This window comes from Oncorhynchus masou, unplaced genomic scaffold, assembly GCF_036934945.1.
Source record: "Oncorhynchus masou masou isolate Uvic2021 unplaced genomic scaffold, UVic_Omas_1.1 unplaced_scaffold_2917, whole genome shotgun sequence".
Lineage (NCBI taxonomy): Eukaryota > Metazoa > Chordata > Actinopteri > Salmoniformes > Salmonidae > Oncorhynchus > Oncorhynchus masou.
In genome coordinates this window covers 27367-47796 of record NW_027009338.1, presented here as the reverse complement: position 1 = coordinate 47796, position 20430 = coordinate 27367, and the positions used below count along the sequence as shown (strand labels likewise).

General features: G+C 53.3%; 1 protein-coding gene across 1 annotated transcript in view; it reads left to right on the top strand.

Moving 5' to 3' along the window:
* Positions 1-2677: 2677 nt before the first annotated feature.
* LOC135534010 (cytoplasmic FMR1-interacting protein 1 homolog) overlaps positions 2678-20430 on the top strand; it is a 44968-nt gene continuing 27215 nt past the window's right edge. Inside the window, exons 1-4 of the mRNA XM_064961170.1 lie at positions 2678-2911; positions 3038-3063; positions 3379-3412; positions 7412-7513. Coding sequence (XP_064817242.1) covers positions 2678-2911; positions 3038-3063; positions 3379-3412; positions 7412-7513 — 396 coding nt within the window. The remainder of the gene's footprint in view (positions 2912-3037; positions 3064-3378; positions 3413-7411; positions 7514-20430) is intronic.

Sequence of the window (20430 nt, the reverse complement as noted above, 5' to 3'; positions counted from 1 at the left end):
TTTGTAGTCTGTAATGGTTTGCAAGCCCTGCCACATCCGACGAGCGTCATATCCGGTGTAGTACGATTCGATCTCAGTCCTGTATTGACGCTTTGCCTGTTTGATGTTTCCTCAGAGGGCATAGTGGGATTTCTTATAAGCTTCCAGGTTGGAGTCCCACTCCTTGAAAGTGGCAGCTCTGGCCTTTAGCTCAGTGCGGGTTCTGCCTGTAATCCATGACTTCAGGTTGGGGTATGTACATACGGTCACTGTGGGGATGACATCATCGATGCACTTATTGATGAAGCCAGTGACTGATGTGGTGCACTCCTCAATGCCATAGGAATAATTCCAGAACATATTCCAGTCTGTGTTAGCAAAACAGCCCTGTAGTTTAGCATCTGCTTCCTCTGATCACTTTTTATTGATCTAGTCACTGGTGCTTCTAGCTTAATGTTTGTTTGTCAGCAGGAATCAGGAGGATAGAATTATGGTCAGATTTGTCAAATGGAGGGTGAGGGAGAGCTTTGTACACATCTCTGTGTGTGAAGTAAAGGTGGGCTAGAATTATTTTCCCTCAAGTTGCACATTTATTATGTTGATAGAAATTTGGTTAAAAGGGATTTAAGTTCCCCCTGCATTAAAGTCCTCGGCTACTAGGAGCGCCACCTCTGGGTGAGTGTTCTCTTGTTTGCTTATGGTGGAATACAGCTCATTCAATGCTGTCTTAGTGCCAGCCTCTGACTGTGGTGGTATGTAAACAGCTACGAAAAATAGAAGAATACATATTAAAACTCTCTCGGTAGTTAGTTGGTCTACAGAATATCATTAGCTATTCTACCTCAGGCGAGCAATAGCTCGAGACTTCCGTGAAGCATAAGATGTAACAGTTTTGAATGTCCAGGTAGTTTAATCTTCCGCGAGAAAGCAGTATATCTATCCTTCTCGTCGGGCTCGTCAGAGTGGTGAAAGGACAAAAGGATTCTGCCAGTCCGTGGTGAGTCATCACAGTCCCGATGTCTGGAAGTTACTTTCGGTCGTAAGAGACGGTCACTGCAACATTATGTACAAAATAGTAAAACAATAAGTTGCAAATAAACAAACCAAAAACACGATAGGTTGGGGACCGTCTTATCTGTGTGTTGTTCCAGCAGCATCATATCTCCAACTCTTATATCTGTTTTGTTCCAGCAGCAGCATCATATCTCCAACTCCTATATCTGTTTTGTTCCAGCAGCAGCATCATATCTCTAACTCCTATATCTGTTTTGTTCCAGCAGCAGCATCATATCTCTAACTCCTATATCTGTTTTGTTCAGCAGCAGCATCATATCTCCAACTCTTATATCTGTTTTGTTCCAGCAGCATCATATCTCTAACTCCTATATCTGTGTGTTGTTGCAGCATCATATCTCCAACTCCTATATCTGTTTTGTTCCAGCAGCAGCATCATATCTCTAACTCCTATATCTGTTTTGTTCCAGCAGCATCATATCTCTAACTCCTATATCTGTTTTGTTCCAGCAGCAGCATCATATCTCCAACTCCTATATCTGTTTTGTTCCAGCAGCATCATATCTCTAACTCCTATATCTGTTTTGTTCCAGCAGCATCATATCTCTAACTCCTATATATGTTTTGTTCCAGCAGCATCATATCTCTAACTCCTATATCTGTGTGTTGTTGCAGCATCATATCTCTAACTCCCATATCTGTGTGTTGTTGCAGCATCTTATATCCAACTCCTATATCTGTGTGTTGTTGCAGCAGCATCATATCTCTAAGTCCTATATCTGTTTGTTGTTGCAGCAGCATCATATCTCTAACTCCTATATCTGTGTGTTGTTGCAGTTTGTTGTTGCAGCATCATATATCTAACTCCTATATCTGTGTGTTGTTGCAGCATCATATCTCTAACTCCCATATCTGTGTGTTGTTGCAGCATCATATATCCAACTCCTATATCTGTGTGTTGTTGCAGCATCATATCTCTAACTCCTATATCTGTGTGTTGTTGCAGCATCATATCTCTAACTCCCATATCTGTGTGTTGTTGCAGCATCATATCTCTAACTCCCATATCTGTGTGTTGTTGCAGCATCATATATCCAACTCCTATATCTGTGTGTTGTTGCAGCATCATGTCTCTAACTCCTATATCTGTGTGTTGTTGCAGCATCATATCTCTAACTCCCATATCTGTGTGTTGTTGCAGCATCATATCTCTAACTCCTATATCTGTGTGTTGTTGCAGCATCATATCTCTAACTCCTATATCTGTGTGTTGTTCCAGCAGCATCATATCTCTAACTCTTATATCTGTCTTATTCCAGCGGCATCATATCTCTAACTCCTATATCTGTGTGTTCCAGCATTATATCTCTAACTCCTATATCTGTGTGTTATTCCAGCAGCATCATATCTCTAACTCCTATATCTGTGTGTTCCAGCATCATATCTCTAACTCCTATATCTGTGTGTTCCAGCATCATATCTCTAACTCCTATATCTGTGTGTTCCAGCATCATATCTCTAACTCCTATATCTGTGTGTTCCAGCATCATATCTCTAACTCCTATATCTGTGTCCAGTCTCCATCTGTCTGTGTTCCAGCAGCATCATATCTCTAACTCCCATATCTGTGTGTTGTTGCAGCATGATATCTCAAACTCCTATATCTGTGTGTTGTTGCAGCATCATGTCTCTAACTCCTATATCTGTGTGTTGTTGCAGCATCATGTCTCTAACTCCTGTATCTGTGCGTTCCAGCAGAATCATATCTCTAACTCCTATATCTGTGTGTTGTTGCAGCAGCATGGCGTCCACGGTGACCCTGGAGGATGCTCTGTCCAATGTGGACCTTCTGGAGGAGCTGCCTCTCCCAGACCAGCAGCCCTGCATCGAGCCCCTGCCCTGCTCCCTCATGTACCAGGTAAGAACTGTTCCCAGACCAGCAGTAATTACAGTATGCCCTTTCCCTCATGTCAGGTAAGAACTGTGCACAGAGCAACCTGTTAGCCTTCCCTTGATTCCAATCTAACATCCCATCTCTTTGCAGCCCAACTTCAACACCAACCGAAGACCGTAATGCCTTTGTGACTGGGCCCCTGCCCTGGATAAGAACTGTTCCCAGACCAGCAGCCCTGCATGGATCCCCTGCCCTGCTCCCTCATGTACCAGGTAGGAACTGTTCTATCGAGCCCAGGCCCCGTCCCTCTAGCATGGTAAGAACTGTTCCAGACCAGATAATTAGCAGGCCACCGTCATTTAGCATGGTAAGGTCCAGTTTCCACACACAGAGCAGGCCACCTTCCACTCTAGCATCTAACATCCCATCTCTTTGCAGCCCAACTTCAACAGGCCACCTTCCACTCTAGCATGGTAAGGTCCAGTTTCCAGACACATCGAGCAGGCCACCGTCCACTCTAGCATGGTAAGGTCCAGTTTCCAGACACATCGAGCAGGCCACCGTCCACTCTAGCATGGTAAGGTCCAGTTTCCACACACATCGAGCAGGCCACCGTCCACTCTAGCATGGTAAGGTCCAGTTTCACACATCGAGCAGGCCACCGTCCACTCTAGCATGGTAAGGTCCAGTTTCCACACACATCGAGCAGGCCACCGTCCACTCTAGCATGGTAAGGTCCAGTTTCCAGACACATCGAGCAGGCCACCGTCCACTCTAGCATGGTAAGGTCCAGTTGCCATGTGTAGACTCATGAATAGATTGAAAATGTCCATTCGTTATGCATTTTGGAATGAATAAACTCTGTTCATGAACTTCCTCTAAAGGCCTAGTCTGTGATACTTAGCATGGTAAGGAAACTTAGTCCCCAGAACAGGGACAAAAGAGAGGCCAGAGTTAGAGAGAGAGACTCTAGCATGGTTTATAGGTGAATAAGGATTTATCAGGGTTTATATGGGTGAAATAAGCTGAGGAGACTTGGCTGTGTCCCTGTGGAACGGGACCCAGGCCAAGCTCTTTCATCACAAATGGCACCCTATTCCCTATATAGACCCCTATGGCTCTGGTCTAAAGCAGTGCACTATGTAGGGAATAGGGCTCTGGTCTAAAGCCAGTGCACTATGTAGGGAATAGGGCTCTGGTCTAAAGTAGTGCACTATATAGGGAATAGGGCTCTGGTCTAAAGTAGTGCACTATAGGGAATAGGGCTCTGGCCACCGTAGTGCACTATATAGAATGGGGCTCTGGTCTAAAGTTGCACCACAAAGGGAATAGGTCTCTGGTTTAATGTAGTGCACTATATGGAATAGGCTCTGGTTTAATGTAGTGCACTATATAGGGAATAGGGCTCTGGTTTAAAGTAGTGCACTATATAGAGAATAGTGCTCTGGTCAAAGTAGTGCACTATATAGGGAATAGGGCTCTGGTCTAATGTAGTGCACTATATAGGGAATAGGCCTCTGGTCAAAGTAGTGCACTATATAGGGAATGGGGTGCCATTTGGGTGCCACACATACCAGGCCTCTGCTGCACTGTGACATGTCTGCTTTAGTAGGGGAATAGTGGTGAATAGTGTGCTTTGTACTCAATTAGTGAGGGGTAATTGATGTTGTAGAGCGCCTGCCCACCTGCCAAGGCTCTATCAAACAGCACTTTGTATGCAGCCAGCCAACCAACCAGGGACCAGGGCTGCTCTGAATGCACTGAAGCACTACAAGTCCTCAGCAACTCTGAGAGACAAACTAGTATCTGTATTGTACCTCAGAGAGAGAGGCTAGTATCTGTATTGTACCTCAGAGAGAGAGGCCAGTATCTGTATTGTACCTCTGAGAGAGAGGCCAGTATCTGTATTGTACCTCTGAGAGAGAGGCCAGTATCTATATTGTACCTCTGAGAGAGGCTAGTATCTGTATTGTACCTCTGAGAGAGAGGCTAGTATCTGTATTGTACCTCTGAGAGAGAGGCTAGTAGCTGTATTGTACCTCAGAGAGAGAGGCCAGTATCTGGGCTTGTACCTCTGAGAGAGAGGCTAGTATCTGTATTGTACCTCAGAGAGAGACTAGTATCTGTATTGTACCTCAGAGATAGGGCTCTGTATCTGTATTGTACTCTGAGAGAGAGCTATGTCTGTATTGTACCTCAGAAGAGAGGCTAGTATCTGTATTGCGTTTCAGAGCCTTTCAAATGTCTTCCTTTAGAATGAGATGCTGGAATAGGGCTCAGGAGTATGCTGTGATGCACTATATAGGGAATAGGGCTCTGGTATTAAGGTAACCACTGCATGGCTGAGGGAATACTGCTCTCATGCTATCCCACAGGTAACCACTGCATGGCTGACTGAATACTGCTCTCATGCTATCCCACAGGTAACCACTGCATGGCTGACTGATATACTGCTCTCATGCTATCCCACAGGTAACCACTGCATGGCTGACTGATATAGGGCTCTCATGCTATCCCACAGGTAACCACTGCATGGCTGACTGATATACTGCTCTCATGCTATCCCACAGGTAACCACTGCATGGCTGACTGATATACTGCTCTCATGCTATCCCACAGGTAACCACTGCATGGCTGACTGATATACTGCTCTCATGCTATCCCACAGGTAACCACTGCATGGCTGACTGATATACTGCTCTCATGCTATCCCACAGGTAACCACTGCATGGCTGACTGATATACTGCTCTCATGCTATCCCACAGGTAACCACTGCATGGCTGACTGATATACTGCTCTCATGCTATCCCACAGGTAACCACTGCATGGCTTGATATACGCTCTCATGCTATCCCACAGGTAACCACTGCATGGCTGACTATCAAACTGCACTTCATGCTATCCCACAGGTAACCACTGCATGGCTGACTGATATACTGCTCTCATGCTATCCCACAGGTAACCACTGCATGGCTGACTGATATACTGTCATGCTATCCCACAGGTAACCACTGCATGGCTGACTGATATACTGCTCTCATGCTATCCCACAGGTAACCACTGCATGGCTGACTGATATACTGCTCTCATGCTATCCCACAGGTAACCACTGTATGGCTGACTGATATACTGCTCTCATGCTATCCCACAGGTAACCACTGCATGGCTGACTGATATACTGCTCTCATGCTATCCCACAGGTAACCACTGCATGGCTGACTGATATACTGCTCTCATGCTATCCCACAGGTAACCACTGCATGGCTGACTGATATACTGCTCTCATGCTATCCCACAGGTAACCACTGCATGGCTGACTGATATTGCTACCATGCTATCCCACAGGTAACCACTGCATGGCTGACTGATATCTCTCATGCTATCCCACAGGTAACCACTGCATGGCTGACTGATATACTGCTCTCATGCTATCCCAGAGTAACCACTGCATGGCTGACTGATATACTGCTCTCATGCTATCCCACAGGTAACCACTGCATGGCTGACTGATATACTGCTCTCATGCTATCCCACAGGTCACTGCATGGCTGACTGATATACTGCTCTCATGCTATCCCACAGGTAACCACTGCATGGCTGACTGATATACTGCTCTCATGCTATCCCACAGGTAACCACTGCATGGCTGACTGATATACTGCTCTCATGCTATCCCACAGGTAACCACTGCATGGCTGACTGATATACTGCTCTCATGCTATCCCACAGGTAACCACTGCATGGCTGACTGATATACTGCTCTCATGCTATCCCACAGGTAACCACTGCATGGCTGACTGATATACTGCTCTCATGCTATCCCACAGGTAACCACTGCATGGCTGACTGATATACTGCTCTCATGCTATCCCACAGGTAACCACTGCATGGCTGACTGATATACTGCTCTCATGCTATCCCACAGGTAACCACTGCATGGCTGACTGATATACTGCTCTCATGCTATCCCACAGGTAACCACTGCATGGCTGACTGATATACTGCTCTCATGCTATCCCACAGGTAACCACTGCATGGCTGACTGATATACTGCTCTCATGCTATCCCACAGGTAACCACTGCATGGCTGACTGATATACTGCTCTCATGCTATCCCACAGGTAACCACTGCATGGCTGACTGATATACTGCTCTCATGCTATCCCACAGGTAACCACTGCATGGCTGACTGATATACTGCTCTCATGCTATCCCACAGGTAACCACTGCATGGCTGACTGATATACTGCTCTCATGCTATCCCACAGGTAACCACTGCATGGCTGACTGATATACTGCTCTCATGCTATCCCACAGGTAACCACTGCATGGCTGACTGATATACTGCTCTCATGCTATCCCACAGGTAACCACTGCATGACCGAGGCTGATCTCCACATAACTCTAACATTACAATCCATTTTTTCATTGTAGTTGCAAACTATTGTAGGTCTTCATGCAATGTATTGCTTCTGATCTCCCATGTGAATTGCTGCTCTCTTCTCTCTTCCTCCCTCTACCAGGTGAAGTGTAATGAGCAGCCCAACAGAGTGGAGATCTATGAGAAGACAGTGGAGGTGCTGGAGCCTGAGGTCACCAAGCTCATGAACTTTATGTACTTCCAGGTAACACCAACCAGCCAGAGGCACCCTTACCTCTCTCTCTCTGTCCAACCAACCAGACACCCTCACCTCTCTCTCTGTCCCACCAACCAGACACCCTGACCCTCTCTCTGTCACATCAACCAGACACCCTGACCTCTCTCTCTGTCCCACCAACCAGACACCCTGACTCTCTCTCTGTCACATCAACCAGACACCCTCACCTCTCTCTCTGTCCCACCAACCAGACACCCTGACCCCTCTCTCTGTCCACCAACCAGACACCCTGACCTATCTCTGTCACACCAGCCAGACACCCTGACCTCCTCTCTGTCCCACCAACCAGACACCCTGACCCTCTCTCTGTCACACCAACCAGACACCCTGACCTCTCTCTGTCCCACCAACCAAACACCCTGACCTCTCTGTCCCACCAACCAGACACCCTGACCCTCTCTCTGTCACACCAACCAGACACCCTGACCTCTGTCCCACCAACCAGACACCCTGACCTCTCTCTGTCCCACCAACCAGACACCCTGACCTCTCTGTCCCACCAACCAGACACCCTGACCCTCTCTGTCACACCAACCAGACACCCTGACCCTCTCTCTGTCACACCAACCAGACACCCTGACCCTCTCTCTGTCACACCAACCAGACACCCTGACCTCTCTCTGTCCCACCAACCAGACACCCTGACCCCTCTCTCTGTCACACCACCAGACACCCTGACCTCTCTCTCTGTCCCACCAACCAGACACCCTGACTCTCTCTCTGTCCCACCAACCAGACACCCTGACTCCTCTCTGTCTCACCAACCAGACACCCTGACTATCTCTGTCTCACCAACCAGACACCCTGACTCTCTCTCTGTCCCACCAACTAGACACCCTGACCTCTCTCTCTGTCCCACCAACTAGACACCCTGACCTCTGTCCCACCAACCAGACACCCTGACCTCTCTCTGTCCCACCAACCAGACACCCTGACCTCTCTCTCTGTCACACCAACCAGACACCCTGACCTCTCTCTGTCACACCAACCAGACACCCTGACCTCTCTCTGTCCCACCAACCAGACACCCTGACCTCTCTCTCTGTCACACCAACCAGACACCCTGACCTCTCTCTCTGTCCCACCATCCAGACACCCTGACTCCTGACCAGACACCCTCTCTCTGTCACACCAACCAGACACCCTGACCTCTCTCTGTCACACCAACCAGACACCCTGACCTCTCTCTGTCCCACCAACCAGACACCCTGACCTCTCTCTGTCCCACCAACCAGACACCCTGACCTCTCTCTCTGTCCCACCAACCAGACACCCTGACCTCTCTCTCTCTGTCCCACCAACCAGACACCCTGACCCCTCTCTCTGTCCCACCAACCAGACACCCTGACTCTCTCTGTCACACCAACCAGACACCCTGACCCCTCTCTCTGTCCCACCAACCAGACACCCTGACCTCTCTCTGTCACACCAACCAGACACCCTGACCTCTCTCTGTCACACCAACCAGACACCCTGACCTCTCTCTCTGTCCCACCAACCAGACACCCTGACCTCTGTCCCACCAACCAGACACCCTGACCTCTGTCCCACCAACCAGACACCCTGACCTCTCTCTGTCACACCAACCAGACACCCTGACCTCTCTCTCTGTCACACCAACCAGACACCCTGACCTCTCTGTCACACCAACCAGACACCCTGACCTCTCTGTCACACCAACCAGACACCCTGACCTCTCTCTGTCACACCAACCAGACACCCTGACCTCTCTGTCACACCAACCAGACACCCTGACCTCTCTGTCCCACCAACCAGACACTGACCTCTGTCACACCAACCAGACACCCTGACCTCTCTCTGTCACACCAACCAGACACCCTGACCTCTCTCTGTCACACCAACCAGACACCCTGACTCTCTCTGTCCCACCAACCAGACACCCTGACCTCTCTCTGTCACACCAACCAGACACCCTGACTCTCTCTCTGTCACACCAACCAGACACCCTGACCTCTCTCTGTCACACCAACCAGACACCCTGACCTCTCTGTCCCACCAACCAGACACCCTGACTCTCTCTGTCACCAACCAACCAGACACCCTGACCTGACCTCTCTGTCACACCAACCAGACACCCTGACCTCTCTGTCACACCAACCAGACACCCTGACCCCTCTCTCTGTCACACCAACCAGACACCCTGACCTCTCTCTGTCACACCAACCAGACACCCTGACCTCTCTCTGTCACACCAACCAGACACCCTGACCTCTCTGTCACACCAACCAGACACCCTGACCCCTCTCTCTGTCACACCAACCAGACACCCTGACCCCTCTCTGTCACACCAACCAGACACCCTGACCTCTCTCTGTCACACCAACCAGACACCCTGACCTCTCTCTGTCCCACCAACCAGACACCCTGACCTCTCTCTGTCCCACCAACCAGACACCCTGACCTCTCTGTCCCACCAACCAGACACCCTGACTCTCTCTGTCACACCAACCAGACACCCTGACCTCTCTGTCACACCAACCAGACACCCTGACCTCTCTCTGTCCCACCAACCAGACACCCTGACCTCTCTCTGTCCCACCAACCAGACACCCTGACCTCTCTCTCTGTCCCACCAACCAGACACCCTGACCCTCTCTGTCCCACCAACCAGACACCCTGACCTCTCTCTCTGTCCCACCAACCAGACACCCTGACCTCTCTCTCTGTCCCACCAACCAGACACCCTGACCTCTCTCTCTGTCCCACCAACCAGACACCCTGACCCCTCTTTCTGTCCCACCAACCAGACACCCTGACCCTCTCTCTGTCCCACCAACCAGACACCCTGACCCTCTCTCTGTCACACCAACCAGACACCCTGACCTCTCTGTCCACCAACCAGACACCCTGACCTCTCTGTCACACCAACCAGACACCCTGACCTCTCTGTCACACCAACCAGACACCCTGACCTCTCTGTCACACCAACCAGACACCCTGACCCCTCTCTGTCCCACCAACCAGACACCCTGACCTCTCTGTCACACCAACCAGACACCCTGACCCCTTTCTCTGTCCCACCAACCAGACACCCTGACCTCTCTCTGTCACACCAACCAGACACCCTGACTCTCTCTGTCCCACCAACCAGACACCCTGACCTCTCTGTCACACCAACCAGACACCCTGACCTCTTTGTCACACCAACCAGACACCCTGACCTCTCTGTCACACCAACCAGACACCCTGACCCCTCTCTCTGTCACACCAACCAGACACCCTGACTCTCTCTGTCCCACCAACCAGACACCCTGACCCTCTCTCTGTCCCACCAACCAGACACCCTGACCTCTCTCTCTGTCACACCAACCAGACACCCTGACCCCTCTCTCTGTCACACCAACCAGACACCCTGACCCTCTCTCTGTCCCACCAACCAGACACCCTGACCTCTTCTGTCACACCAACCAGACACCCTGACCCCTCTCTCTGTCCCACCAACCAGACACCCTGACCCCTCTCTCTGTCACACCAACCAGACACCCTGACCTCTCTGTCCCACCAACCAGACACCCTGACCTATCTCTGTCACACCAACCAGACACCCTGACCTATCTCTGTCCCACCAACCAGACACCCTGACCTCTCTCTGTCACACCAACCAGACACCCTGACCTCTTTCTGTCCCACCAACCAGACACCCTGACCCCTCTCTGTCACACCAACCAGACACCCTGACCTCTCTCTGTCACACCAACCAGACACCCTGACCTCTCTCTGTCACACCAACCAGACACCTGACCTCTCTCTCTGTCCCACCAACCAGACACCCTGACCCCTTTCTCTGTCACACCAACCAGACACCCTGACCTTTCTCTCTGTCCCACCAACCAGACACCCTGACCTCTCTCTGTCACACCAACCAGACACCCTGACCCCTCTCTCTGTCCCACCAACCAGACACCCTGACCCCTCTCTGTCACACCAACCAGACACCCTGACCTCTCTCTCTGTCCCACCAACCAGACACCCTGACCCTCTCTCTCTGTCCCACCAACCAGACACCCTGACCTCTCTCTGTCACACCAACCAGACACCCTGACCCCCTCTCTCTGTCCCACCAACCAGACACCCTGACCTCTCTCTCTGTCACACCAACCAGACACCCTGACCCCCTCTCTCTGTCCCACCAACCAGACACCCTGACCCTCTCTCTGTCCCACCAACCAGACACCCTGACCTCTCTCTGTCACACCAACCAGACACCCTGACCTCTCTCTCTGTCACACCAACCAGACACCCTGACCTCTCTCTGTCCCACCAACCAGACACCCTGACCTCTCTCTCTGTCCCACCAACCAGACACCCTGACCTCTCTCTGTCCCACCAACCAGACACCCTGACCTCTCTCTGTCCCACCAACCAGACACCCTGACCTCTCTCTCTGTTCCACCAACCAGACACCCTGACTCTCTCTCTGTCCCACCAACCAGACACCCTGACCTCTCTCTGTCACACCAACCAGACACCCTGACCCTCTCTCTGTCACACCAACCAGACACCCTGACCTCTCTCTGTCACACCAACCAGACACCCTGACCTCTCTCTCTGTCCCACCAACCAGACACCCTGACCTCTCTCTGTCACACCAACCAGACACCCTGACCCCTCTCTCTGTCACACCAACCAGACACCCTGACCTCTCTGTCACACCAACCAGACACCCTGACCCCTCTCTCTCTGTCCCACCAACCAGACACCCTGACTCTCTCTGTCCCACCAACCAGACACCCTGACCTCTCTGTCCCACCAACCAGACACCCTGACTCTCTCTGTCACACCAACCAGACACCCTGACCTCTCTGTCCACCAACCAGACACCCTGACTCTCTCTGTCCCACCAACCAGACACCCTGACCCTCTCTCTGTCCCACCAACCAGACACCCTGACCCCTCTCTCTGTCCCACCAACCAGACACCCTGACCTCTCTCTGTCCCACCAACCAGACACCCTGACCTCTCTCTGTCCCACCAACCAGACACCCTGACCTCTCTCTCTGTCCCACCAACCAGACACCCTGACCTCTCTCTGTCCCACCAACCAGACACCCTGACCTCTCTCTGTCACACCAACCAGACACCCTGACCTCTCTCTCTGTCCCACCAACCAGACACCCTGACCTCTCTCTGTCACACCAACCAGACACCCTGACCTCTCTCTGTCCCACCAACCAGACACCCTGACCTCTCTCTGTCCCACCAACCAGACACCCTGACCTCTCTCTGTCACACCAACCAGACACCCTGACCTCTCTCTCTCTGTCACACCAACCAGACACCCTGACCTCTCTGTCACACCAACCAGACACCCTGACCTCTCTCTCTGTCCCACCAACCAGACACCCTGACCTCTCTCTCTGTCCCACCAACCAGACACCCTGACCTCTCTCTGTCACACCAGAACCAGACACCCCAGACACCCTGATCTCTGTCACACCAACCAGACACCCTGACCCTCTCTCTGTCCCACCAACCAGACACCCTGACCTCTCTCTGTCCCACCAACCAGACACCCTGACCTCTCTCTGTCCCACCAACCAGACACCCTGACCTCTCTCTGTCACACCAACCAGACACCCTGACCTCTCTCTCTGTCACACCAACCAGACACCCTGACCTCCTCTCTCTGTCACACCAACCAGACACCCTGACCTCTCTGTCACACCAACCAGACACCCTGACCTCCTCTCTCTGTCCCACCAACCAGACACCCTGACTCTCTCTCTGTCCCACCAACCAGACACCCTGACCTCTCTGTCACACCAACCAGACACCCTGACCCTCTCTCTGTCCCACCAACCAGACACCCTGACCTCTCTGTCACACCAACCAGACACCCTGACCTCTCTCTGTCACACCAACCAGACACCCTGACCTCTCTCTGTCCCACCAACCAGACACCCTGACCCCTCTCTGTCCCACCAACCAGACACCCTGACCTCTCTCTCTGTCCCACCAACCAGACACCCTGACCTCTCTCTCTGTCACACCAACCAGACACCCTGACCCTCTCTCTGTCCCACCAACCAGACACCCTGACTCTCTCTCTGTCCCACCAACCAGACACCCTGACCCCTCTCTCTGTCACACCAACCAGACACCCTGACCCTCTCTCTGTCACACCAACCAGACACCCTGACCCCTCTCTCTGTCACCAACCAACAATCACCTCTTTGTCACACCCAGACACCCTGACCTCTTTGTCACACCAACCAGACACCCTGACCCCTTTCTCTGTCACACCAACCAGACACCCTGACCCCTCTCTCTGTCACACCAACCAGACAACCTGACCTCTCTCTCTGTCCCACCAACCAGACAACCTGACCTCTCTCTGTCCCACCAACCAGACACCCTGACCTCTCTCTGTCACACCAACCAGACACCCTGACCTCTCTCTCTGTCCCACCAACCAGACAACCTGACCCCTCTCTCTGTCCCACCAACCAGACACCCTGACCCCCTCTCTCTGTCCCACCAACCAGACAACCTGACCTCTCTCTGTCCCACCAACCAGACACCCTGACCCCTCTCTCTGTCACACCAACCAGACACCTGACCTCTCTCTCTGTCCCACCAACCAGACACCCTGACCCCTCTCTCTGTCACACCAACCAGACACCCTGACCTCTCTCTGTCACACCAACCAGACACCCTGACCTCTCTCTGTCCCACCAACCAGACACCCTGACCCCTCTCTCTGTCACACCAACCAGACACCCTGACCTCTCTGTCACACCAACCAGACACCCTGACCCCTTTCTCTGTCACACCAACCAGACACCCTGACCCCTCTCTCTGTCCCACCAACCAGACACCCTGACCCCTCTCTCTGTCCCACCAACCAGACACCCTGACCTTTCTCTCTGTCCCACCAACCAGACACCCTGACCTCTCTCTGTCCCACCAACCAGACACCCTGACCCCTCTCTCTGTCCCACCAACCAGACACCCTGACCTCTCTCTGTCCCACCAACCAGACACCCTGACCTCTCTCTGTCCCACCAACCAGACACCCTGACCTCTCTCTGTCACACCAACCAGACACCCTGACCTCTCTCTGTCCCACCAACCAGACACCCTGACCCCTCTCTCTGTCCCACCAACCAGACACCCTGACCCCTCTCTCTGTCCCACCAACCAGACACCCTGACCCCTCTCTGTCACACCAACCAGACACCCTGACCTCTCTGTCACACCAACCAGACACCCTGACCTCTTTGTCACACCAACCAGACACCCTGACCTCTCTCTCTGTCCCACCAACCAGACACCCTGACCCCTCTCTCTGTCACACCAACCAGACACCCTGACTCTCTGTCACACCAACCAGACACCCTGACCCCTTTCTCTGTCACACCAACCAGACACCCTGACCTCTCTGTCACACCAACCAGACACCCTGACCTCTCTGTCACACCAACCAGACACCCTGACCCCTCTCTGTCCCACCAACCAGACACCCTGACCCCTCTCTGTCTGTCACACCAACCAGACACCCTGACCTCTCTCTCTGTCCCACCAACCAGACACCCTGACCCTCTCTCTCTGTCCCACCAACCAGACACCCTGACCTCTCTCTGTCACACCAACCAGACACCCTGACCTCTCTGTCCCACCAACCAGACACCCTGACCTCTCTCTCTGTCCCACCAACCAGACACCCTGACACCCTCTCTCTGTCACACCAACCAGACACCCTGACCTCTCTGTCACACCAACCAGACACCCTGACCCTCTCTCTGTCCCACCAACCAGACACCCTGACCTCTCTCTGTCCCACCAACCAGACACCCTGACCTCCTCTCTGTCCCACCAACCAGACACCCTGACCTCTCTCTGTCCCACCAACCAGACACACCCTGACCCCTCTCTCTGTCACACCAACCAGACACCCTGACCTCTCTCTGTCCCACCAACCAGACACCCTGTCTCTCTGTCACACCAACCAGACACCCTGACCTCTCTCTGTCCCACCAACCAGACACCCTGACCTCTCTCTGTCACACCAACCAGACACCCTGACCTCTCTCTCTGTCCCACCAACCAGACACCCTGACCTCTCTCTCTGTCACACCAACCAGACACCCTGACCTCTCTCTGTCTCACCAACCAGACACCCTGACCTCTCTCTCTGTCACACCAACCAGACACCCTGACCTCTCTCTGTCCCACCAACCAGACACCCTGACCTCTCTCTCTGTCCCACCAACCAGACACCCTGACCTCTCTCTGTCACACCAACCAGACACCCTGACCCCTCTCTCTGTCCCACCAACCAGACACCCTGACCCCTCTCTCTGTCCCACCAACCAGACACCCTGACCCTCTCTGTCCCACCAACCAGACACCCTGACCCCTCTCTCTGTCCCACCAACCAGACACCCTGACCTCTCTCTGTCACACCAACCAGACACCCTGACCCCTCTCTCTGTCCCACCAACCAGACACCCTGACCTCTCTCTCTGTCCCACAAACCAGACACCCTGACCCCTCTCTCTGTCCCACCAACCAGACACCCTGACCTCTCTCTCTGTCACACCAACCAGACACCCTGACCCCTCTCTCTGTCCCACCAACCAGACACCCTGACCTCTCTCTGTCACACCAACCAGACACCCTGACCTCTCTCTCTCTGTCCCACCAACCAGACACCCTGACCTCTCTCTGTCCCACCAACCAGACACCCTGACCTCTCTCTGTCCCACCAACCAGACACCCTGACCTCTCTCTGTCCCACCAACCAGACACCCTGACCTCTCTCTGTCCCACCAACCAGACACCCTGACCTCTCTCTCTGTCACACCAACCAGACACCCTGACCTCTCTCTGTCCCACCAACCAGACACCCTGACCTCTCTGTCCCACCAACCAGACACCCTGACCTCTCTCTGTCCCACCAACCAGACACCCTGACCTCTCTGTCCCACCAACCAGACACCCTGACCTCTCTCTGTCCCACCAACCAGACACCCTGACTCTCTCTCTCTGTCCCACCAACCAGACACCCTGACCTCTCTCTGTCACCAACCAGACACCCTGACCTCTCTCTGTCCCACCAACCAGACACCCTGACCTCTCTCTGTCCCACCAACCAGACACCCTGACCTCTCTCTGTCACACCAACCAGACACCCTGACCTCTCTCTCTCTGTCCCACCAACCAGACACCCTGACCTCTCTCTGTCACACCAACCAGACACCCTGACCTCTCTCTGTCCCACCAACCAGACACCCTGACCTCTCTCTCTGTCACACCAACCAGACACCCTGACCCTCTCTCTGTCACACCAACCAGACACCCAGACCCTCTCTCTGTCACACCCACCAGCAACACCATGTCTGTGTGTAGATGTTCCTCCAGTGTTCTGTCACTGCAGTGTCTTCCAGAAGTACACAGAGTAGCACTGCCAGGGAGTTGTTGTTGTCGAACAAGCTCTATTCTGGTGGCTTCTGGTACTTTCCAATGGCTTGATTCCATCCGAAATACACAGTTAAATGATTGAATACTTTAAAGACTTAACCTGCACACCGACTTTACATTTGGTGTGTTATTGAGTAGAAAGACATGACTTTACAGTTACAATGACTGAACATTTCTGTTTTCAGTGTGTTAGTTGTTTTGGATATCAACTAGGCCCAGATATGATCAGGACTATTCTCTAAGATCGACCTGTTCAGTGGTCTGGGCGACCTGTTCAGTGGTCTGGGTGACCTGTTCAGTGGTCTGGGTGACCTGTTCAGTGGTCTGGGTGACCTGTTCAGTGGTCTGGGTGACCTGTTCAGTGGTCTGGGTGACCTGTTCAGTGGTCTGGGTGACCTGTTCAGTGGTCTGGGCGACCTGTTCAGTGGTCTGGGCGACCTGTTCAGTGGTCTGGGTGACCTGTTCAGTGGTCTGGGTGACCTGTTCAGTGGTCTGGGTGACCTGTTCAGTGGTCTGGGTGACCTGTTCAGTGGTCTGGGTGACCTGTTCAGTGGTCTGGGTGACCTGTTCAGTGGTCTGGGTGACCTGTTCAGTGGTCTGGGCGACCTGTTCAGTGGTCTGGGTGACCTGTTCAGTGGTCTGGGTGACCTGTTCAGTGGTCTGGGCGACCTGTTCAGTGGTCTGGGTGACCTGTTCAGTGGTCTGGGTGACCTGTTCAGTGGTCTGGTCTGGGTGACCTGTTCAGTGGTCTGGGTGACCTGTTCAGTGGTCTGGGTGACCTGTTCAGTGGTCTGGGCGACCTGTTCAGTGGTGTGGGTGACCTGTTCAGTGGTGTGGGTGACCTGTTCAGTGGTCTGGGTGACCTGTTCAGTGGTCTGGGCGACCTGTTCAGTGGTCTGGTCTGGGTGACCTGTTCAGTGGTCTGGGTGACCTGTTCAGTGGTCTGGGTGACCTGTTCAGTGGTCTGGGTGACCTGTTCAGTGGTCTGGGTGACCTGTTCAGTGGTCTGGGCGACCTGTTCAGTGGTCTGGTCTGGGTGACCTGTTCAGTGGTCTGGGTGACCTGTTCAGTGGTCTGGGTGACCTGTTCAGTGGTCTGGGTGACCTGTTCAGTGGTCTGGGCGACCTGTTCAGTGGTCTGGGTGACCTGTTCAGTGGTCTGGGTGACCTGTTCAGTGGTGTGGTCTGGGTGACCTGTTCAGTGGTCTGGGTGACCTGTTCAGTGGTCTGGGTGACCTGTTCAGTGGTGGTCTGGGTGACCTGTTCAGTGGTGTGGTCTGGGTGACCTGTTCAGTGGTCTGGGTGACCTGTTCAGTGGTGTGGTCTGGGTGACCTGTTCAGTGGTCTGGGTGACCTGTTCAGTGGTCTGGGTGACCTGTTCAGTGGTCTGGGTGACCTGTTCAGTGGTCTGGGTGACCTGTTCAGTGGTCTGGGTGACCTGTTCAGTGGTGTGGTCTGGGCGACCTGTTCAGTGGTGTGGGTGACCTGTTCAGTGGTCTGGGTGACCTGTTCAGTGGTCTGGGTGACCTGTTCAGTGGTGTGGGTGACCTGTTCAGTGGTGTGGTCTGGGTGACCTGTTCAGTGGTGTGGGCGACCTGTTCAGTGGTCTGGGTGACCTGTTCAGTGGTCTGGGTGACCTGTTCAGTGGTCTGGGTGACCTGTTCAGTGGTCTGGGTGACCTGTTCAGTGGTCTGGGTGACCTGTTCAGTGGTCTGGGCGACCTGTTCAGTGGTCTGGGTGACCTGTTCAGTGGTCTGGGTGACCTGTTCAGTGGTCTGGGTGACCTGTTCAGTGGTGTGGGCGACCTGTTCAGTGGTGTGGTCTGGGTGACCTGTTCAGTGGTCTGGGTGACCTGTTCAGTGGTCTGGGTGACCTGTTCAGTGGTGTGGTCTGGGCGACCTGTTCAGTGGTCTGGGTGACCTGTTCAGTGGTCTGGGTGACCTGTTCAGTGGTCTGGGTGACCTGTTCAGTGGTCTGGGTGACCTGTTCAGTGGTCTGGGTGACCTGTTCAGTGGTCTGGGTGACCTGTTCAGTGGTCTGGGTGACCTGTTCAGTGGTCTGGGCGACCTGTTCAGTGGTCTGGTCTGGGTGACCTGTTCAGTGGTCTGGGCGACCTGTTCAGTGGTCTGGTCTGGGTGACCTGTTCAGTGGTCTGGGCGACCTGTTCAGTGGTCTGGGTGACCTGTTCAGTGGTCTGGACCTGTTCAGTGGTCTGGGCGACCTGTTCAGTGGTCTGGGTGACCTGTTCAGTGGTCTGACCTGTTCAGTGGTCTGGGTGACCTGTTCAGTGGTCTGGTCTGGGTGACCTGTTCAGTGGTCTGGTCTGGGTGACCTGTTCAGTGGTCTGGGTGACCTGTTCAGTGGTGTGGTCTGGGTGACCTGTTCAGTGGTCTGGGTGACCTGTTCAGTGGTCTGGGCGACCTGTTCAGTGGTCTGGGTGACCTGTTCAGTGGTCTGGGCGACCTGTTCAGTGGTCTGGGTGACCTGTTCAGTGGTCTGGTCTGGGTGACCTGTTCAGTGGTCTGGGCGACCTGTTCAGTGGTCTGGTCTGGGTGACCTGTTCAGTGGTCTGGGTGACCTGTTCAGTGGTCTGGGTGACCTGTTCAGTGGTCTGGGTGACCTGTTCAGTGGTCTGGGTGACCTGTTCAGTGGTGTGGTCTGGGCGACCTGTTCAGTGGTGTGGGTGACCTGTTCAGTGGTCTGGGTGACCTGTTCAGTGGTCTGGGTGACCTGTTCAGTGGTGTGGGTGACCTGTTCAGTGGTCTGGGTGACCTGTTCAGTGGTCTGGGTGACCTGTTCAGTGGTCTGGGTGACCTGTTCAGTGGTCTGGGCGACCTGTTCAGTGGTGTGGTCTGGGCGACCTGTTCAGTGGTCTGGGTGACCTGTTCAGTGGTGTGGTCTGGGCGACCTGTTCAGTGGTCTGGGTGACCTGTTCAGTGGTCTGGGTGACCTGTTCAGTGGTCTGGGTGACCTGTTCAGTGGTGTGGTCTGGGTGACCTGTTCAGTGGTCTGGTCTGGGTGACCTGTTCAGTGGTCTGGGCGACCTGTTCAGTGGTGTGGTCTGGGCGACCTGTTCAGTGGTGTGGGTGACCTGTTCAGTGGTCTGGGTGACCTGTTCAGTGGTCTGGGCGACCTGTTCAGTGGTGTGGGTGACCTGTTCAGTGGTCTGGGTGACCTGTTCAGTGGTCTGGGTGACCTGTTCAGTGGTCTGGGCGACCTGTTCAGTGGTCTGGGTGACCTGTTCAGTGGTCTGGGTGACCTGTTCAGTGGTCTGGGCGACCTGTTCAGTGGTGTGGTCTGGGCGACCTGTTCAGTGGTGTGGGTGACCTGTTCAGTGGTCTGGGTGACCTGTTCAGTGGTCTGGGTGACCTGTTCAGTGGTCTGGGTGACCTGTTCAGTGGTCTGGGTGACCTGTTCAGTGGTCTGGGTGACCTGTTCAGT